Genomic DNA, 22,500 nt, shown 5'->3' on the forward strand with positions numbered 1-22,500 from the left:
AACAGGCTGCAACATCTGACATATTCACCTTATAAAGTTGATATGGTGAACGTCTTAGCAAACAGGTGCTTATTTACACATCCAGCAGACACAGAGCAACAATAAGAGCTATGAGATAACTGTTGTTGTTAATTGGCGCTATTTAAATAAAACTGAATTGAATTATCATTCATTTGCATCCACCTGATGAATGTAAGTCCAACTGTCACTCTCTGTTAGCTCTGGTTTTGGTCTCTCCCAGCTCCTGAAGGAAATATCTGTCTCTAAGTGCTCCACTGTGTTCACCGGCTAGTCTCTGTGTCTGTCTGCTGAATGTACAGTGGCTTTTTGCAGCTTAAAGCATGACTTGATTGGTGACTCAAGACAAGCAGACTTGCTCGCTGCTCTGTAAAGAGACCGGCATCTAATCATAAGACCTCATCATGAGTTTTTGTTCTAGTCTCATTAGCTGTAATGTGTGACATACAAATGCCTGTCCTGCTATTTTCACCCAGTGTCATTAAAGACATACAGTACTTCCACTCAACTGTAACCATAGCTACACCTCACATTCTATCCAACCAAGGCTTTTCAACACATTACCTACAACTTCCATTATGTTTACATAGAACATTACAGGGTCACATAATAACTGTATAAAAAAGAGTTATCTTTGTACCCACATAAGACTTATTGTTCAGATTTAGTTATGTCAGATTACCAATGGCCCCGCGACCCTGTACACAGGATAAGCGGTTGACGATGGATATATGGATGGGAGATTACCAATGGTACATACTACAGTTAGAGTACAGCTGAGGCTGATAGGAATCAGTTTTTCAGCTATTTTGACCCAAACCAAAGTATTGGATAAACAAAAAAATTTGACCAGGTAATTTGTGAGCTTTAGAGGTGATGGCAGGCAATAATAAGCAAAAGCAATAGAAAAAGCAATAGGCTCTGCTCTTGATATGAGGAATTTTGAAGGTTGGAAGCTGGTGTCTCTCACCATGTTTGGCTGGCATATTTCTCCTCTGTAGCTCCGCACATCCTCAAGGTCAAGAGTGGCTGTAATCACTTCCTACAACACACACACACACAGTCTGGATCTCTTGTGACTCAGGCATGTTGTCTGCCCTGCAACATTTACCCAATACACCTGCACACACAGGAAACCTCTACACACAAAAAGTAAGTCATGTTTTCACACTGCAGCGCACAACTGATCTGGCAAAATTATTTTTTGTCCACACCTATAATAATGTCACTTCACATCAACATCAATGTCACATCAACTACATAGACACATTTGCAGGTGCGTTGTGACCAGGGTCTAGGTTTTTCTCCCATACATACCACATCATCAAGGGAGAACTGTGCACCTTGTGCCACAATGTCTCCGTTGATGGCCACCATGGCACAGCCGTCATAGTAGATCCGGTCTCCATCACAGCCCCTCTGGTTGGAATACAGGTAGATACCTCCACTCTGGAACAACACCAACAACACACTGAACGCAGTGCTGATTTTAGTAATACATGTACAGAAAACATAGGATGTTATGATTCTATTCCATCCCATGTGTGTGATACAACACTGCCCTCTAGTGAGCTCTGCTTTGCATTGTCTGTGCAATTACAGATTAGTAACAAATGAAACCAAAACCAACATAAAGTGTCTTGATAAAGTGCTCCAGACCAGTATTTAGTAACATGCGTTTGTACCAAGCATAACCACAACATTTTCATGTTTCTACGTGAACAGACAAGAAATGTTTAAAGGACTCCTGGTTCGAGGATACCTTTGTGGTGGCTGACTTTACCAGGTTGACTCTTTCATCAGCTTTGCGGAGCTCGTGGTGGCTAGCAGACGAATTAGTGAAGATCTCAACCCCGTCCAGACCCATCTGAATATGGGGGCTGAGGAAAAGAGTGAACGTTCAGTCACCAGGAGTTGTTTCAGACAGTTCACAGAAAACTACACCATCCATAAAATCCAGAAGGTTCTCTACCTTCTGGGGTTCCAGAGCTCGGCACATATCTCACTTCCAATACAGGTGTCCTTTGTGGACAGCACACAGTAACCAAATGGGACTGTATCCTGATGAACACAAAGAAAAAACACCCACCATCTGTTTCAAGGGTGGAAAAACGGCCTAGGTCGACTTTTAGCTAAACAGAGAGGATCACAGAGTTTTTTGTACCTGCCCTGTTACCTCCTGGATCATTCTGGGCAAGAAATACTCCTCCACTTGCCTTGAAGAAAGAGGCAGAAAACAACAACAGTACATTCACTACCATCCATGTCATTTTCAAAAGTGAAATGAAATCACTTCAGTGGTACACAAAACTGCATCTCAGTGGAAGGTACAAGGTGGCCTCATAAATCACTGCCAGCATTTTGGCAAATATGTTAATGTGGATTTGCTCATACACTACAATCATGGGGAAGAGTGTTACCTTTTAACAACTATAATATGGGCCTGGGGAGTACTACTCAGCCTTCATAGGCTCTGCTAAACTTCAAACATCCGTCTCTTAATACATTGCTGGAGTACTCTTTTAAGGCCTATGGGCAAACAGACTCATTTAGATAGTTTAGAGTTTAATATCATAATAGCCCTAATACACTAACAAATAAAATATCAAGTCTAAAAGCCATTGCAAATGAAAGTAATAAATCTATTAAATCATTTGCTAATATAATTAAAATACCAAAGAAATAAGTAGACTTTATGACAAACCGTAACTGGTTCCAAGGAGAGAACCAGTGCATCTCTCTGTAGTTCCCGTAGTTGGCCATCAGCATTTTAGGTCTGATCAGCAGTATCTTTCTACAGGATGGAAGAAAATGATTTGAATGAGAAAGATTTTGTCCACTCATATTATATAATTATAAATAAAGAACCAAAAACACATGTGATTATGAAACCGGATAGGTGTGCTGACCTACCTGTTGAGGAACAGGACCCGACAGTTGTAGCGCACATTATGATGCATGATGGGCCTGAGGGGAACAGAATCCAAATCTCTTTGTCAAATGTGACACCCATAGACTGTGACACCAAACCAGACTTCCAGCTATATGATGTGAGTTTGTTTTTGTTTTTTAGATAAGACAAACAGAATGGTGACTAAGAACGGTGGTTATTTTTAAATTAATAAAGATTAAAATTGCAGATTATTTAGACACAGCATTTTGCAGTGGAACAACCGTTACCATTAGTAAAGTATGGGATGCCAAAGTCCTTGTTCAGTTATCTCCTGCAGCCACAAGGTGTTCAGGACATGTGACACTCTGTTTAATCAGGACTGCCAGATTGAATACTGCTATTTGGACTGGTCTTTTTGAGTGATACCCACATTCCTACGTCACAGATGATGTCCTGGGTGATCGGAGATTCCAGAAGCTTCCTCAGGACCTGAAAGCTGTGGAGCAACATGTCCGACTCATAGAAGTGGTCTGCACAGCCATACCCGCTGTAAAAGTCAAGTGAATTAGAAAAGAGGTGTCAACAGAGTAGAGGCAAACTGAACCTCCAAACACAGTTAGCAGCGCCTTACATAAAACCTCTGTTAATAATAATCATATAGTGACATCTTAATATGGGGATATACTCATGTCTGTGTGAAACCAAGCATGTGTATTGGAAACTAATGATTGCTTTTCCTTGAGAAGCGCTGATTCCAAGGTCCGACCTGCCGATTCCAACTACCTGTCTTTCTAAGAACTATAATTTACACACATATATTTTTGCAACTTTTCTTTAATGAATCCCCATTAGCACCATCAGAAGCATTGGCTCCTGGGGTCCATTCGACTGCATGTTCATATTATAACATTATTATTATATAACTTCCCTACTTCTCCTAAACCACAGAACCTTGTCTCACTCAAACACATCTCAAAATAAAAAACGAACCAGGTCAGGCTGCAGGACAGATTGTTTGTGAACTGAGGTATATTTGGATATTTTATTTCTAAATATTAGAAAGAATACATTACCTTATATCAAGTTAGTTATTTCTTGTCTCACCATTTTAATTTTACTTAATTCCCCACCTTATTTTAGTGCTTACTCACAATCTACAGTAAAATCTGCTCACCTTGCCCTTCCCTTCAGACACCTACACCTCTCTCTCTCTCTCTCTCTCTCACTGTGTCTGTCTGCTCTGGTGACCTTTTTTGGCCATACAGTTATTACAAATTGCGAGTGTTGCATCTTCTTCACTCATGGCAAAGAACTTCCACACTGACAATATGTTTTAGTGTGTTTAACGGCTTATCGATCAGTGAATCTCTAGCTTTTCCCATCATACCATATCTCCAGCTCTGGGCCCAGTCTGTATTTGGCTCCATGAGCCTTAGCAATCTCAATACCTGCAGAGAAACACAAGGACAGACAAGAGGCAAAAATGACTGTTGGTTTAGTGAGCATTGATAGTGGTGGAAGCAGAGGTCAGTCCTTTACTAAATAGTGTCCACAGGGGTTCAGTATTGTACTTCCACAAAGTTGGGAGAGATAAATGAATTAAAAAAAGTTAAATATCAAAGCAGCAAAGGCAGAATTATCTCGATGTTTACTCCCTCATCTAGACTGCTCATCAGTAAGATGCACACAAACGTAGGGGGCAGAAAACAAACCAGAATTACTGAGAATTAATTTATGGGTAAACTAAAAGGCATTCTCTCCCAATTCCATACCACCTTACTGTGGGTGCCAATTCAACGTTCATTGCGATCCTCAAGTATTTCAATTCCATACTACAATTTAAGTTTGCTTTTTGACCAAATGTCAGTCTTCACAGTTTGCATATAAAAGTGGTAAAAAAGAAAAAACTAACTGAAGTAAACCTTTCTGCTCATCAAGCTAATAACGTTACCGTAAGAATTCAGGAATTAAAACACAAATAATAAATTGTGGAGTTTCTGTCACATACTGTAAATATTATACACCTGTCCAGTAGCCTAATAGTCTAACTTACTCTTCAGTATTCTCTCCAAATTGCCTTCAAAGTCCAAAGCCCACTGATTCACCGAGCAAGTCGCAAGAGTCACTTTCGGTCCCATCTCGGTAGTTTGCTGTTGAAACAGTGAGTAGTGAACACAGCGAACGATATTAAGCCTGTTAGTGACGGGATCTATCGACCTGCCTGGCTCTCAATATATACTTGCAGATTCGGCTCGACCTGGAAGAGCACAGTTCAGCTGGCTTCTTCTTCTTCTTCTTCTTGTATTCGACAGCCTAGAAGCATCTGTGGCGTATTGCTGCCCTCCACTGTTCGTTATTCCGTTATTCACTATTCACATCTTTGTCAATATAATCCACAGGTACTCCATCAGTTTCTTCATTTTGTTCCAGCTGTCCAAATTAAGAAGAGTGCATAGATTAAAGACAATCAATTCAATTCAAATTAGCTTTATTGGCATGAATGTGTAACAACAATATTGCCAAAGCATCATAACGTTACATACAACATAAAAACAACCCAACCCATCAAAAAAGTAATCAGAATGTGTGTTTGTGTTAAAAAAAAAGAAAGAAAAAATATTAAAAATTAAAAGAAAATGAATAAATAAAACAGTAAGCATGTGTGTGTGTTAAAAAATTAAAATAGATTAAAAATAAAAAACAAAAATAAAACAGTAAGCATGTGTGTGTGTGTGTTAAAAATATTAAATAGATTAAAAATAAAATAAATAAATAAAACAGTAAGCGTGTGTGTGTGTGTGTGTGTTAAAAATTTAAATAGATTAAAAAGAAAATGAATAAATAAAACAGTAAGCATGTGTGTGTGTTAAAAAATTTAAATATATTAAAAATAAATAAATAAATAAAACAGTAAGCGTGTGTGTGTTAAAAAATTAAAATAGATTAAAAATAAAATAAAAAATAAAACAGTACGCGTGTGTGTGTGTGTGTGTTAAAAATATTAAATAGATTAAAAATAAAATAAATAAATAAAACAGTAAGCGTGTGTGTGTGCGTGTGTGTTAAAAAATTTAAATAGATTAAAAAGAAAATGAATAAATAAAACAGTAAGCGTGTATGTGTGTGTTAAAAAATTTAAATACATTAAAAAAATTAAAATAAAACTAATAAATGAAACAGTAACGTGTGTGTGTGTATATATATATATTAATATGCAAAATAATTAAAAAATTAATTTATTGATTAAAAATAATAATACAATTTTAAAAAATGAGAAATCGGTATCAAATGTAAAAACAAAACAATTTCTAAAATATCGATCAAAATAATAATAATTTGAAAACCTGTACATTTATTGATCAGTGTCTCTAGTTGCTCCCTTTGACAGGAGTCATATCTGCTATGACCCAGTAGCCCACATGCTTTGCTGTTTCCTTGTCTCCACAGTCACACTTTCCATCAGGATGTTTACCAATCAGAGCCAGCCCACAGTGCCCAAAGCTCAGTCTGGATAAAACCAGTCCATCTCTTCTCTCACATCTAAATGTGCATTTTTCTAAACAATTCTCTGTAATGGAAAATATGCCCTTGCCTTCCTTTCCATTGTCACATTTCCTTTACTGACCGATTTATTATTTCTGTGTTCTCTGGTGACCCATGCTGAAAATTAATTTGAACCCTTTCCTCCTGCCCCCCCTTTGCCACCTCTTCTGCATCCTCACCCATGTGCGCCGGAACCCATAGAAACTCCACTTCATACCCTGCTTTGTGAATTCTATACAACACCTGTAGAATTTCCACAGGTAAATCGGGTCTGGACTTAGTTTTAGTATCTTTAATTGTAATTAGAGTTGCTGCTGAGTCACTACATATGACTGAATGCTGCTGTATGTTATCATCAACCCACCTTAATGCCCATAGAACTGCCACCAGCTCTGCTGTGAAGACTGACATGTGATCTGGAATCCTGCAACCTTTTATTGTAACCTATTTCAGGTATGCTAACACCAAAAGCCACTTTACCGCTCTCAGGATCCCGTGACCCGTCAGTATACATTTGAAGGTGGCCACTGCCAGACTTTTATCTCCTTCTCTAAAGCCTCTGGTCTCTACAGCATCTTTCTTTTGATTGTTTTCAAAAAATATCAGTCAACAATGGGATCTGGAATCAACCATGAGGATATAGCTGGACGACATTGACATTCATTCAAATTCCTCTGCCATAGATTTGAGTTTGTTTTCATCCTTCTTGCTGTTCCCATACTTCCAACTCCCAGTGCTGACTCAACCGGCTTTTTGTTGGTAGTTTTTCATTCCAACCTTTTAGTTTCATTAAATACTTCAAACCGAGTTTTCTTATTTCTAATGGCATCTCCCCTGTTTCTATTGATAGCGCTGATATTGGAGTTGTACAAAATGCCACACACCACACTCTAAGAACTTTTGCTTGGAAATGATCAAATTGACTAATCATTGAAGGGGCTGCTCACCCAATATACTATTCAGCCATAATCAATAGCTGATCTTATTATTGCTCTGTATATCATCATCATAGATTCATCAGCCCCCCGATCAGATCGTGCCACCCCACACTTCAAAGAAACCATCTCAATTAATATGCTTTTTTCATGTCATTCTTTCAGCCAGCTACAGTCCTACAAATTTAAAGTTGTTCACTTTTCAAGATTCTTATATATTTGCAACTGCTGTGTGGGCATTTTCTTCTTATTTTCACATACCATGTATTTCTTTCTATCTGTAGATATTTTAAAACCCAATTCAGTTTCTTTCTCCAGTGCAGCTTGAATTTGGCCAAAAATACAGGAGAGGTTCCTCCCTCGCTTCCAGATGGCCCCATCATCTGCAAATATATCTATTCATATACATTCATATACCTTGGCCGTTATGAAGAAAAGATGATAACGGACTTCCAGCAGCATCTTCAGCGTAGCATGTGAGGAGTCTTTGGTAAAGCTGCTGTTCTGGAAGACGGGTTATATTTGTCTACAGTGCTTATTATGGACTCCGTGACCCCAAAACCACCAAAAGACCTGCCTCTTAGGTCCAAAGTGTCAACTGCTGCAACACCACGAGCAAAGTTGCTTAAAGCTGCAACGGGAAAAGATCTGTGCTATCAAAGCCAGCAACTCAGTGTTTGGAGACCCCTGTATTGGCACTTATAAGTACCTGGAGGTGGCTTACACATGTCGGCATCCTGGGAATTAAACAACAAAACATCGCAATGTATGTGCTTTGAGTACTCTCGTCACTTGTGCATATTATAAAATCAGTTTTTCTTCTTGTGTGTTCAAATGCTTTGACACACTGATGCAAATGATTATGTAGAATTGTCTGCTTATTACTACATTATCAATTGCTTATGTCAAAACAAACACACACATTCACACATAAGGGCAATTACAGTTTTTCTTAATTGCTAAAACCCTAAAACCCATTGGCTGAACAAAGTACGCAGTTGCCTGAACTCATTTAGCTGATTGTGCCGTCTGTTGTCAATACCTTAAACCATTTCACATGGTAAAACACAATTTGCAGATCTCACTTAGGCTTTTCAGCATTCTCAAAACACATTCTGCACTCTAATGTACATGTCATCAATACTGGTAACACAAGTGGAAACAATCAAATAAAAATAGAGAACACACGTGTTTGATTAAACACGACCACGCAAAATTGATTTCACTTGTTTCAAATCATGTGACACAACCAATATAAGCCAGTTCAGAGAGCAAACAGGTTGTCTGGCCCTGAAGATTGTGCTTTCCATTTGTCACCAGTACTGACTGCTCAATAGATTTTGGCTGGTTGCAGGTTCATATCAGCACAGAACAAGAATTACAATATCACAGAAACAAAGGACAAGTTTGTGAGATGTGGGGTATAGTACTGTAAAAATAGGTGTACAAGGAGGAGGAAGAACAAAATAAATTGCAAAGAGCAAAGCAGAATATAATTTCTGATCATTTTTGAGCTACTATGATAGAACATGTTTTCAAAAATATGAATGAGATGAAAAATGTACAGTCCCAGATGAGGATGAGACAAGAGTTCAGAATTTCAGCTGCCATTTCCTGGTATATAACAACTCAGGACATATCAGAGTTTGTATTAGACTACAGCATTCTTAGGAGAGCAAAAGTAATGGAACAAATAATTTTAAAGTAAATAACATTTAACATTTGCTTGCAATAACTGCCTCAAGCCTGCGACCCATCGACATCACCAAACTGTTGCATTCTTCATTTGTGATGCTACTTCAGGCTTTTACCGCAGCTTCTTTCAGTTCTTGTTTGTTTCGGGGTGTTTCTCCCTTCAGTCTCCTCTTAAGGAGGTGAAATGCAGCTCTATTGGGTTACGGTCAGGTGACTGACTTGGCCAGTCTAAAACCTTCCACTTTTTCCCCTGATGAAGTCCTTTGTTTAGTTGGCAGTGTGCTTTGGCTCATTGTCCTGCTGCTTGATCAACTTCCTCCCCATTAGTTCCGTAAATTGGCAGACAAAATGTTTCTGTCCAAACTGTAAGAGTCATCAATTAACCTATGCATGTCTTTGGACTATGGGAGGAAGCAGGAGAACATGAAGAAAACCCCCACAGACACGGGGAGAACATGCAAACTGGCCTGGGATGACCAAAGTTTGATCCCTTCTTGTTGTGAGGCGACAGTGCTAACCGCCACACCACCATGCTGCATCTGTGTGTCATGTTATACTTAATTATTCTTAGTTTTAGCACCTGGTACAGTAAAGTAGGTCACTTCAAGTGAGGTCACTTTATGAGATAGCCTCTTCTGCAGTCTGAACATTTTCTGTTTTGCTCCCAGTTCCCAATGAATTGTCATACATGGTAAATGGTCTAGTGCCTTTCTAGTCTCTTCATTCTCACCCCATTTATGCACATGAGCAGAGACTGAGGCTAACTGCCTGAAGCCTAGTTCACACACAATCCTAAGTCCGATTTACCGGTTGGCAAGCTCGGCTGTGATCAGGGGTAAATCCACGGTCACCAGTCCTTATGTGTGAACTACTCAAAGACGCATCAAAACGGCTCCCCGACGCATCACTGACACATCGCAGACACCAGCAAATACTTAGCATGCTAAATATCAGGAGGAGTCGGCCGATTCGACATCCGCATCCAGCCAAGGACAGCAGGCAGCTCAGGGGGTCGAGCAGGTTGCCTGTTAATCGGAAGGTCGGTGGTTCAGTCCCTGGCTCCTCCAGGCTGCGTGCCGAAGTGTCCTTGGGCAAGACACTATATAGATACTATAATTGCCCCCAGTGGCTTTCCTGCCAGTGTGTGAATGCAGATGTAGTGTAAAAGCGCTTTGAGTGGTTGAAAAGACTAGAAAGGCGCTTTACAGAGCATTTACTTTTTCACTGCAAAACACTTTATTCCCTCCAGCGGTCTCTCTAGCACAAACGATCCCTGCTACCTGCATGTGCTAATCCATTCTTTCACCCAGATTCTTTGTCTTTCCTCCCTGACAAACAGTGAACGTGATATAGCCTATGCCACACAAAAAATGTGCAGCCTTGTGCATTTTAAATCATTGTCATCAAAACCTTAGCCAAAGTGTACATCAGAAAACACTTACAGAGGACACTGTTATATTGACAACATGGCTAAAGATTTTGACTATCTTGTTCGTAAACAATGACACATTCTGATGCACTGACATGTTCAATGACCTAAATATTTACTTTTGATAGACAGACTAAGGATTTTGAGCAAGTTAAGGGCTTTTGCAGGTAATCCACTGTGTTGTGCTGTTTCGAGAAATGCACGTACTGTTTTGCAAATGTTAAGGATGATTCGAGAAATGCACCAAAGCGACTGAGAAAAACTCATGACATGACTCATGACATTCAAAGGATTGACATCACATAGCTAAACTGCTGAGTAAGTAATGGACTTTATTTTTCTACAAAACATGCAATTGGTGTAGACAATGGGTGAAAACAACATTTGTCATTGGTTACAAAGCTAAGAGGAGGTCCTAGCTGAGCTGACACTGTCATTGTGATAACACAACAATCACAAACATACACTATAACTGCCTGGTGGTTTTAAACCAGGTGGAAAACTGTTGTTGTATAAATATCCATCCTTTATCCCAGACATTTCCATCAATCATCTCTTCCACTTAGCATTTTAGCACACTCAGAGGGGTGTTTTATAAAACAATATTACCAGTAAATCAGGGTTATTTAGAGGTCTTTTTCAACAAATATTGGATAGATTGTTATGACATTTTTATCACGTCCTCACACCTAAACAACCGAATAAGTTGATTGCCAGTGACGCCCACAATAAGCTGCTTGCACAGTCGACCTATACAGCCATTTTTATGGTGAGGACGGGCTGGACATTTTTTACAGATATTCATGGTCTACTTATTATGAATCCTAATGACAATGGTAATCTTCTGACTTTTCGTCTCATGCCACAAGCAGGTATTATTTAGTAAAATAGCTAAAAATCTACAGGATGGATTAATACAAAATTTGGTACCAAGATTCACATCAGTTTCCAGACGATGTATCGTACTAATGTTGGTGATCCTCTCTTGTGCCACCAGCAGGTAGAAATGAAATGAAAACGACTATTGGAAGGATTGCAATGGAATCATGTAGAGGCATTTAAAATCTTATTTTTTTAATGTTGGTGATCCTCTGACCTTTCATGTAGCGCCATCATTTGGTCAAAATTTAAATTTGTCCAATACTTTAAAATTAATGACATAACAATCAGCCTCATCTGTACTTTGTGTTTAGAGCTTATCAGCAAATGTAAGCATGCTAACATGCTAAAATACAAATTAAATCAAAGACAACCAGACGTAAGTTCTTCAAACATTACTTTCATCATCCAAAGGCTATTATGTCACTTGTACAAACCAAGTATGATACATCCACTAAACTGTAAATCATCCTATTTTGGGCCCCACTTGATGCATCAAAGTTAATTATTGTCATTGTTATTGTCTCAAACAGGATCTGAGAAAAAAGATGGCATGATTACAAGCAGAATGCTCTAACAAACTGAGCTAACAGAAGAGTTCATGGGTTCTGAGTTCATCTCTACTTGAAATAGAGTCGGACTTTCTATCTGGTACAGAACATGCTGCCAAAAGTCTCCTTTGTTTATGGCTGTCAATTTTCTGTTTGTTTTTTGCTTTATTATTTTCTTATTTCATACTATTATCTGTTTAAAAAGTGCTGCTCTGTTGCTGTGAACATCACAGTTTTGTCTTTACATGTGTTTTCTTTACTGTTACTGATCTGTGATTGATGTTTCAGGTCTGTGTTTTAGTCTTGAACGAGCTGCTCTAAAACCAGACTTGACTTGGTCTGATCTCATTAGCTCTAACTTGGCTTTATGTAACTGCTTAATCCTAATTCAGTTTATTGAGCTGATTCAAGACAGCTTTTTTATAATATGCCCTGCTTTATAAAACACCTCTCTGTAGGATTCCTACTGCTACAGTTTCCTTACAAAACAAACACAATCCGCAGCATGGCACAGGCATGAACAGAGAGGATGTGACTGTGATTAATCTCTGTGAGAGGGGACGATGCAGAAGACAGAATGGTAAATGCGTTCTTGTTGTTCACTCAGGTGCAGATTTATGTGTGAAGAGCCACACATAAATGTGGAACTCAACTCGTGGGCCGGGTATCATCTTCCTGTTCAACATTACAAGGTACAAAAATATGGCGTCTGTATTTTAAATGAACACATGTTCCAATAAACCCTCATGTCAACTCTCTCTCTCTCTCTCACTCACTCACTCACACACACACACACATTTCATACGAAATAAATAGCAATCTGTACAACACTCTCTCAAGGGGGCAGAAAACTCAAGTTATACAAAGTACACAAAACACATCAACACAAATATCTACTTACATCATGTAAACAACCAACAAAATGCTTAGCCCTGTCATGTTAAAATTACATAAAAACCACAAACCATGAAATGTAAATTGCACAAGGATTCCAGGATTAATCAAGCTTAATCAGATCTAGACACAATCCACATATGAGGCATTTTATAATGGTGTAAAGATGGTCAGTGTTCCGGGACGTCACATTTCTGTGGTAAACTCTCCACTGTCAGATTAACAGTCTTAAACCCTTATGACAGAATCATAAAGCAGCACTCAAAGGATGATCGCCCGTATGAGCCCATGATCAGAAAAACATGATCCAACCTGTATTGTCACGGCAGCCGGTCCTTCCTGGTATGCTTATCATCTCCCACCCAACAAAATGAATACCTAAGTTCTTTGTCAAACAAAGTGTAATAGAAGGCAAAGGCAGTCTGCAGCAAAGTCAAGCTGTCCTGATGAAAGACTACAGCATCTTCTTTTCTGTCTTTCTCCTTTGACAGCCTTTATGGGAAGACTTTGACCTTTTAACGATGCCAATAATGCTACACCCTCTTGTGAATGACGACATTATTTAAGGGCAATTCTGCTTTTGAGAATGTTTAGCATTTTATCATTTTAATCTTGTACTCAATTAAATCATTAATGAGATGTTGAAAAGTGACAATGAAGCAAAAACTACTTTTAGATGATCAGACAGGCTGTTAACAAACCAAAAGTCTAACCACATTATATAAACCACATTGGAGGTAAAACTGAAAGCAAAAACATTCCTGATTCGACAGGAAATCTGAATCAGAACTATAGGTGAATTTTGCTTGGGCCTAAATTTGAGACCAGAACCCAGCCCTTCCCTGCATTTGTCACACCTGACCTGAACCCCACTGGTACTATCAAATTTGAGACCCAAACCTCGTCCCAAGACCTCTACTAAATTTTTTGCTTTACTTCATCCATTGCTGACTGTGAGTTCGCCACTCTAATGCAACACATTGGCTGTCTCTTATGTGTTCCCCATATTTAAATACATTTCATTTGAAAATGACAAGACACAAGCCCCAACCCAACCCAAAATTTGATAATCTGTCAGGACTAGACATGTTCAGGTCAGGTACCAGAACTTGAAGTAGAAAAGTTTAGGTCATAATTTAACTGTGCATCTTCATTTCCTCTTCTAAATATGTTAACCTGGGGCCTGTTTAAACCCCGTGTGATCATCTGACTTCTTGCCCTGTCAGCCTTCTTTTGAGCAATATTGTTGCTTTATTACTATTATTAGTAATAATAATTATCCCCTTTCTTTTTTCCCTTTTTTCACAAAATAAGGTACTTGAGAGGTCAATGTGCCCCTCTAGTCAGTCCAAGTGCCATTCAGGTTGACCCAAATATGCTCAAGTGCTGCCCTGGTGTGATCTTTGGGGGATGGGGGGGGTAATTTTAACCATGTTTGAAGTCATTTCCATTCTTCATTTTTGGACTTGATGTAGCATATCATATAGGGCATTTGAGTCACTTGAGTGCCCCTGTAGGCAGCCCAGGTTCCCTTGCATCCCTTCAGTTAGTGGGACATTAGGACAGAACCCTGACCCTAAGGAAGAGATGCCCCTGTTTCATTTCCATCTCAGCCCTTAAGAGAGCCCGTGCACACCAATGTTTTCCTATTTTCTCCGGTGTTTCAGTGGAGGTTTAGGGTTTTGTTATTCTAGTCAGGAATAAACAATTAGGGAAAATGAATATCTGGCATTCAAGGGGTCAAATGTAAAGACACTGAATATCAGTTATTGGCAGGTTCAATCCACATGTATCATTAGGGCTTTCAGATATCTGTATATGTTGACCTCTAAATGTTAAGCCCTCTTCCACCTCTAACCTTTGAATAATCTAAAACAATACGATGGTTGTGCAAATACAGCTCAATAGAAGGATGTGGCTACCAGGAGGTGAGATAGCATACATCCCAGAGAAAGTCTGAAGGGTGAATATCCAGTTTTGTACAGAAGCCAATCCATGAAGATGAATCCAATCACAGTCATAATTCGGAGTGGTTCAAAACCTCAGCACAGCAAACAGATCCAGTAACTGCAAAGTCACATCAGTTATCAGCAAAATCAAAGGCATTGATCCAGATGTGGACATACAGTGAAATGATCAAGTATTCTTCATACAAGAGTGTCAGCTGGTACAGGTACACTGGGAACGTTCCAATGATAGCACAGTCCATATGGTGCTATTTAAGGCACCATGCAGTCCCAGTCCAAGCAGTATTCAATCTAACACACTAGGCCTTATTGACATTAATCCCATGGCAGCTATTTGGAACTTGTGTCAGTCTTGGGGTAAGAAACTAAAACTTGAACATTGTATAGCCATATAAAAAACATTGGAAATGTGACCAAAATTTTGCATTTCACAGATTCCTCACTAAAAAACTACCAAATCTAGATTTGTAACAAGATAGGTTTGTTTGTAAAGGGTTTATTATGCCTCAAATTAACTATGTTCTACGATATGTCATCAAACACATCGCACAAGTGTTCCAAATGGCCACATTCGAAGGTGGAGTGGAAGGCCTGCTTTGAAGTCTCGACGCAGTGAGTTGCACAAAATGCAATATCAACACATGGTTTTGGACAGTATTCAACATATATGGAAAGCAAAGTTTCCAATAATGAATGAATAAGAAAATTAATTTTAAATTGGATTTAAATGGAGATTTTTTCTTGTAGGACCAAATTACACAGTCCATGAAACTTCCTAGTAAAATTATTAGGTCAAGGGTTACTGGTTTACTGTACACTTCAGCAACATCAGTTTTCACTTCTTCCTCAAAACAGAGAAATTGTACAAGCTAGGCCGATTTTAACAATAATAAATATGGATCCCCGTGCAAATTTTGACCCTGATGAGGTTGAAAATGGTGTCTCGGTGAGTGACCAGCATTAGCTAACAAAAGCCAATAATGTGTGGTTTCATTTCATAATGTTGTAACATGTGCTATCAGCTAAATCTCGTACTGCCATAGATTTACTATTTAAACCATAAAAAGATGTGGTAAATTCAGTAAAAAGAATCCCTATAAATTGCTCTTTAAGGCTTTTCGCTGCACCTTCGAGAGTGGCCCAGCTGGAGACACTTCTCCTTTTAGACCTGTTGGACAACATGTAATACAATCTAGGTGGTTTTAAGCATACTAAGATCTTTCAGTCCTTACTTTAATCAGTACACAACATATTCCAAGGTCCTCAGCCTGAGTGTGGAAACACGTCAAATATCCCCTACTGTGGAATTGTGGGAGCTGCTGTCATGTAAGGAAGCCCATTCTCCTTGCAGTCTTTTGTGGAACTTAGTTTTCACTTTCTGTTTTCTGCATTCAGGATGGTCGTTTGGCAAGTGTTAGTCCCGCCTACAACATCTCCTGTGAGGTGTATCGTTGGGCTGTAAAACTAATATAAGAAGGAAGAGTGTGTGTTTCTTTCAGTGAATTGTGTGTGCTGCATGCATTCGTCTCTGTGTGTGTGTCACTGTCCAGGGTAGGTGGGGTAGTGTGTCGGGGAGTATGAGTGTATGTGTGGCTGGGACTGTGCATGTGTGTTTGCCAGGGGCAGCGTGGCATGGCGGTCGGCGGGCAGGCGAGTGGACAGCAGGTCGTCTTCTGCAGCATCACCTACAGACAGAGCAGAAACACAGTCGTTATTGTTGCACAAACCAGATACAACGCGATAATTAATGATCTTTGTGTGTTTTTTCACTTTGGACAAAGCCAGGCCGCCTGTTCGCCCCTGTTTCCAGACTTTATGCTAAGCTAGGCTAACTACATCCTGATTCCAGCTTTGTACTTGAGATTGGACTGGACGTGAGATTGATATTGCTCATTCTCAGAAAGAAAGCCAATCAGTGTAAACTATTAACATTGAATATAAGATACTAAAGTTTGGTATTTTTAATCTTTTTTAAACAATGAATTCATAAATGACAAGCTGTGAATGACATCATTGTAAGAGTCACTCATTAATCTACAGACTGTGTATTAATTGTATTGAAAGTTGTATTTCAGGTTATAAATATAAATATAAATGTTGACCAGATGAAAAGAAATTTAAGTGAAAGAGGTCAAACTTATTGTCTAAGCTCCACTCCTCCCATGTTGGTGCAAGCAGGTTTGTTTGGAGCCAGGCAATTACAGTACAGGCACAAGAAAAGATTTGCAGTATCCATATAGTTTACAAAATAATGCAAAATAATGTCTAAAGCTTGGTATGTGGCCTACCGCTGCCAGGATCCATGCCGGTCTGGTTTCCAGTGATGTGGTGCCAGTAAGCGGATCGGGGCAGGATGGCGGTGGGGGTGCAGGGGTAGGAGCCAGGCTCTGAACCCATACCCTCAACCCTCAACTGGGAGTCACATACGCACAACATCACGGATTTATGAAAAAGCAAATTTTAGATTAGTAGTTTCATGAAAGTTCCACAATCAACAATGTCTCCAAATATTTTTGTGAATGTCAAATCAATAATTCTGCTTCAAACAAGGTTGATGAGTGTGGCAAGACTGAACCAAAACAGTAAAGTTGAAGGCTGTAAAAGCAAAACAGTGAGTTCAGTAAAGATGCTGAAAAGCTACACGTCTCAGGGAAACGGCAGAACTGGACCCACGAATTCGACCCCTTCTAAATTACATTTAACCATTGTTAATTATTAAATAATTATTTACTTGAGTGTGGCTTATACTTTAGTCAGAGATATACACCACAATATAAACTAAAGCGAGTCAATCCCCACAGACCTCCCTGTTAAAAAGGCCAACTTTACAGCAGAATTTAAGATGTGCCTGCTACAAAAAAGGTTTAGGTCTCTATAGCTAATTTCCCCCTTTAGGACAACTAATTGTTTATATAACTCACCCATTTAAATTATATTAAGCTTAAAGTTATGCATAATTTAAGGCGTGGCTGCTTTGTGTGACAGGTGGGTGCTCTCTCTGACTCTGACTATCTGTTAGGTGATTCAGTAACCAGGCTTCACGACCTTCAGAAACCTATAGGTGACGTCACGGACACTATGTCCATGTTTTATTCAGTGTATGGTGAAAACACGCTTATTGGCATATATGTGTGTGTGTGTGGCGTGTGTGTTTATTATCTCACCCTGCTGGTTTTCTCCATCTCCAGCAGGACCTTTTTGTGCTGCTCAGCTATGGCCAGCGTAGAGGAGTGGACCCTCTGGTAGATCTGCTCTCCCTCTCTGGTCTGGAAGGTGTAGAGGCCTTCGCCGCTGTCACACATCCTAGACACAACAGCAACTCAGTATAAAGCAGCAGGGATGGCGATGGAGCAGTGGATAAGACACATGCCTTTGGGGTGGGAGACCCACTGCGAAACATCCAATAATGTGTCCCTGAGCAAGACACTTAACTCCTAGTTGCTCCAGAGGTGTGCAACCTCCGATATATAGCAATTGTAAGTGGCTTTGGATAAAAGTGTCAGCTTAAATGACTCAGCATGAAGCCGCTGTACAAAACAGCACTGGCTGACATGGAATGTTTTTAAAGTCTGAAACCTTTAATGAGCTCCTACTACACCTAATATAATTAAATCAATGTGGGATATCAGCGAGTGATTCAGTATCCTTGGATCTGAATGCTGTTACATTCTGCAGAACACAAATTGAATGGAAACACAGAAGTGTTGTCAGCTCCAATGCCAAAATGCAAATGGCCTAAATTCACTTGACTGTATTTCATCCGGCAAAGACCAAAGAAAAGGAGGAAGGTTTTACAAATATAAAACCCAATGACTTAAAAAAATCATAATAGAAAGAGTTATAATTGACATTGTTTGCAGTTCGAGGTGTCCTGTCAAAAGTCTTACATTTTTGTTTTATAATGGTGGCCTATGTGGAACGTACCTTTTGTGCCGCTGGGGAATGTTTTGCTGCAATACCCTGCGTGGCTGCTGGGAAACATTGGTAGTGAGGCTGAGCAGCAGCGCCCTATCCAGGTTTTATTATACATCCATTTTTTCACACTGGCTTATTATAAGCTAACCAAGTGGATAAACACAAAGTCAGTCACAAGTTGACTGACATGTAAGTCATTCACTGCACAGTTGCAGACTTTTGCAACTGGGCTTCGTATTTCAGGAAAACAATGGGAAAAGAGGCATCTTGTACAGGAGAAGATAATCACTGTGTTGTTGCTACCTTTTTGAAGAGGAAGTGCCAGATTCGTGGAGTAGGTCAAATGCACAACATAGCTCTGTTTGAACTCCTTTTCACTCTCTGATCCATTAGGAAAAATCCTCACAAACACGGTGCAAATTATCTTGTATAATTAGATTTAAATATTATATTATATCATATATATTTTATAGAGATTAATTAGAAGATCACTTTCTTGGCACTAAATGATAAGCAGATGGATTTAATAATAGTTTATCTTTTGAATTCATGTAAAATTATCACAGAATTCTGAGGTTGGTCTGCTTTGCTTTCAGATACTATTGTTCTTCTTCGAAGACAACTGAGATTTACATTTACATTTATTCATTTAGCTGACACTTTATTCAAAGTGACGTACAATTGCTATACATGTCAGAGGTCGCACGCCTCTGGAACAAGTAGGGGTTAAGTGTCTTGCTCAGGGACACAATGGTGAACGTGTCACACTGTGGATTTGAACCCTTATCCACTGTGCCAATTCACCCCATAGTCTGGGTTAGTTGGAACATACACTGGTTAAATGTAACATTATTTAATGACGAATATGAGAAAAAGATGTCTTAGAAAGCTTTTTTCAACACTATTTTTTACATAATTGGTGTGTCTGTATGTGTGTGCGTGTGTGTGTGTGTGTGTGTGTGTGTGTGTGCTTGTGTATGTAGGGATAATCCAAGTATCTTAGTTACTGTCAGTCATAGTAGTGAACATAATACCATTTAACAGAATGTGCAACTGAATATTAGCGTGTGTGTTTGTGCTTGTTTGGCATGCACAGTCACAGTGGTGACAGACATATGGCTCTCCTGGAGTGCAGGCCTCATGGGCCCACAAAGAAGTCTACTGGTCTTACACTAACATTTGAACATAATAATAAAACAATAAAACTTTACTGTGTGTGTGTCAGACACATCCTGAAATTCAAAGAAAACATATTAATACAACTAAACATTTTCATTGTTGTTACAACTAACCTAAACTGTTGTAGCCATGAACTAGCTTACCTTACAGCTTACAGCTAAAACATTAGCACTAACAACTTGCGTTAAAGATATTTACATTGACGCACAATAAACATCATTTAAGTTTGATGAGTTTAACTACAATGCTATACTTTATTACCTCACAATATATTTTTTACCTTCTAAAATTGTCTGTGCCTGCCACAGGGTGCTACTTTCCCCATGTGGAATAAGGACTAAACTGAACAATGTCTGTGAAGGTTCTCAGTCATCCAGGTCATAGTTATCCAATGAAGGTTGAGGTCAAGGGCAATGACTAAACTGAACATGTGCAGAGTGAATCAGGTGATTTATAACATGTTCCTTATTGGAGGAATTGGACATGTTACAACCATCCCCAGTCTCCCCTGCTGGTTGTGATTGTTCCATTCAAGTATAATACTTAGGCTCTCTGATCATCACTTCACAAGCCACTAATAGTAAGCTAACTCATTAATTTACAATGGTCTGTTTCTATTAGTTTTAGTTAATGCACATCCCTGCATCCATATTAGGATAGTAATACATGTTAAAAAATGGCAATGTATACATTACAACAAGACACAGTATTTGGGAGTGCTGCGGCACCACACACCCACAGACAGAGGGCTCTCTTGCTATTTTGGTTTATTTCAGACCTCAGACACACACACACACACACACACACACACACCATTATCTGCATGCTGACCCAATCATAGGTCGTCAGGTTTCATCAAAGAGGAAGAGATAAGGAGGTCGGGGCCAGCATTCATCGTCTAATCTATTCAATCAATCTCTTCATGCTGCTCAGCCAACACAACCAAGTGTGTTTTTGAGAGAGAGAGAGAGAGAGAGAGAGAGAGAGAGGTATCCTTGGACTGACCGTAAGCTGAGTGACAAGTACAGGCACACACAGACACTTTGGTTGTTCCGATAAAGGTATCTTAAATACACACTGCTATAACAAAGGATGTGTTGTCTTGACAATAACTTTGTATGTGTGTGGCAACCTCTGATGTATGCAACCTGTATTTATCTGGAGAGCATCAGCGATCAAACATCTCCCCCACTCCCTCCCCCAGCCATCCCATTCCTGGTCTCACCGTCCGGCTTCGAAGGTGAAGCGGGTGGCATCGCGTCCGTAGCGCCGCAGGGAGCAGAGTGGCCAGGTGACCAGCTTGGTGCGAGGGTTGTGAATGTCCCACAGGTAAATGTTCTCGTGGGTGATCTGCATCATGCACTCCCCATAGATGTCCAGGTTGGGACAGGGGAGGAGGAACACGTTGAAACGCTCTGAGGAGACCAAGGAATGACCAGAACAATGTCAGAAATTTCACCAGAATCGAGTGTTAACAAGTAAGTATAAATAAGTTACACCACACAAGTCAGCTCTGTTGTGAATTAGCGCTCATTTTAATTTCTTATTAAAGGAAACAAACCCGTTTAAGTTAAATAGGTATCTAAGACCAGAACCAGGCCAGGCAGGACAAGTTTATTTGTATAGCAGCTTTCAAAAACAAGGCAATTCAAAGTGCTTTCTATTAAGATAGAAACGTTATTAGGAAAGAAAAACAAGACAATGTAAAAAGGCAATATAAATCGAATTTAAAAGAGCAAAATATAATAGAAAATAAAAATAAGGAGAAGTTCTGATTTAAAAGAACTGAGAGTTCAAGTTTGCTTAGATATTAATATAATCTTTTGGTCCAGGTCCAAGTCACGTCACTAGTCAAAGCACATCATTTGCAGGTCTTTCATGTCTCAGAATGCTGACTGTTAAAATGACTGGACACAGTGTTTTTTCTGTTGTGCCAATGGTGTTATTTACATAACCAATTCCTTTCAAAGGAGATAACAAAGTTGAACGGGCAATGAAACCTGTAGTTGTCTTATTTATTTGTCATTGTTTCAGGATTATTGTTTCATCTCTTCAAAAACTGGTATAACATTCAGAGTATTTGCACAGAACAGAATTATAAAAAGTTTTTTATAATTTGTTTTTGCCCCCATTCATCATGAGCTGAACTCAAAGATCTGAGACTTTCTCTATGTACACATAGAGTACACTCTATGCCTATTTCTCTCAAATATTGTTCACAAATCTGTCAAAATCTGTGTTAGTGAGCACTTCTCCTTTGTTGAGATAATGCATCCACCTCACAGGTGTGGATCAAGATGCTGATCAGACAGCATGGGGATTGTGTACATAGAGAAAGTCTTAGATCTTTGAGTTCAGCTCATGATGAATGGGGGCAAAAACAAAAGTGTTGCGTTTATAATTTTGTTCAGTGTAAAACTATATGTAAAAACACAAAAACGACAGACAGCTGTCTCCTCTGTTATGCATGGTGCTTTGTTTCATTTTTCCAGGAATGAGCAACAATAAGGATGTGATCCCTCACTGGCTTCCCACACACCAACAGTTGTGTTTGATGGAGTGCCAGTCTGAGCTGGAGGCCCCAGACTAAACCACAGATTTG

General features: G+C 39.3%; 2 protein-coding genes across 3 annotated transcripts in view; both read right to left on the reverse strand.

Annotated features, from left to right (window-relative positions):
- Positions 1-700: 700 nt before the first annotated feature.
- LOC119882708 (glutamine-dependent NAD(+) synthetase-like) lies at positions 701-5,228 on the reverse strand (the record flags this gene model as incomplete). Its single annotated transcript, XM_038692895.1, has 11 exons — positions 5,151-5,228; positions 4,965-5,061; positions 4,299-4,359; positions 3,342-3,458; positions 2,932-2,985; positions 2,723-2,812; positions 2,183-2,234; positions 1,991-2,079; positions 1,781-1,898; positions 1,336-1,467; positions 701-1,060 (listed from the first exon to the last, which is right to left on the reverse strand). Coding segments are annotated over exons 2-11 (1,158 nt in total), but the record flags the coding sequence as incomplete, so codon positions are not given.
- A 5,597-nt stretch (positions 5,229-10,825) lies between these two features.
- The window catches only part of dok4 (docking protein 4), an 88,509-nt gene continuing 76,834 nt past the window's right edge, over positions 10,826-22,500 (reverse strand). For both annotated transcript variants that reach the window (XM_038693613.1, XM_038693614.1), the window contains 4 exons: positions 21,124-21,313; positions 17,969-18,107; positions 17,093-17,216; positions 10,826-16,489 (listed from right to left, as the gene is read on the reverse strand). In XM_038693613.1, the coding sequence (XP_038549541.1) occupies positions 16,344-16,489; positions 17,093-17,216; positions 17,969-18,107; positions 21,124-21,313 (599 nt within the window). In that variant the 3' untranslated portion in view covers positions 10,826-16,343. The remainder of the gene's footprint in view (positions 16,490-17,092; positions 17,217-17,968; positions 18,108-21,123; positions 21,314-22,500) is intronic.

This window comes from Micropterus salmoides, unplaced genomic scaffold (assembly GCF_014851395.1).
Source record: "Micropterus salmoides isolate LMB-PRFRI ecotype aquatic unplaced genomic scaffold, ASM1485139v1 Ms_hic_scaffold_3, whole genome shotgun sequence".
NCBI lineage: Eukaryota > Metazoa > Chordata > Actinopteri > Centrarchiformes > Centrarchidae > Micropterus > Micropterus salmoides.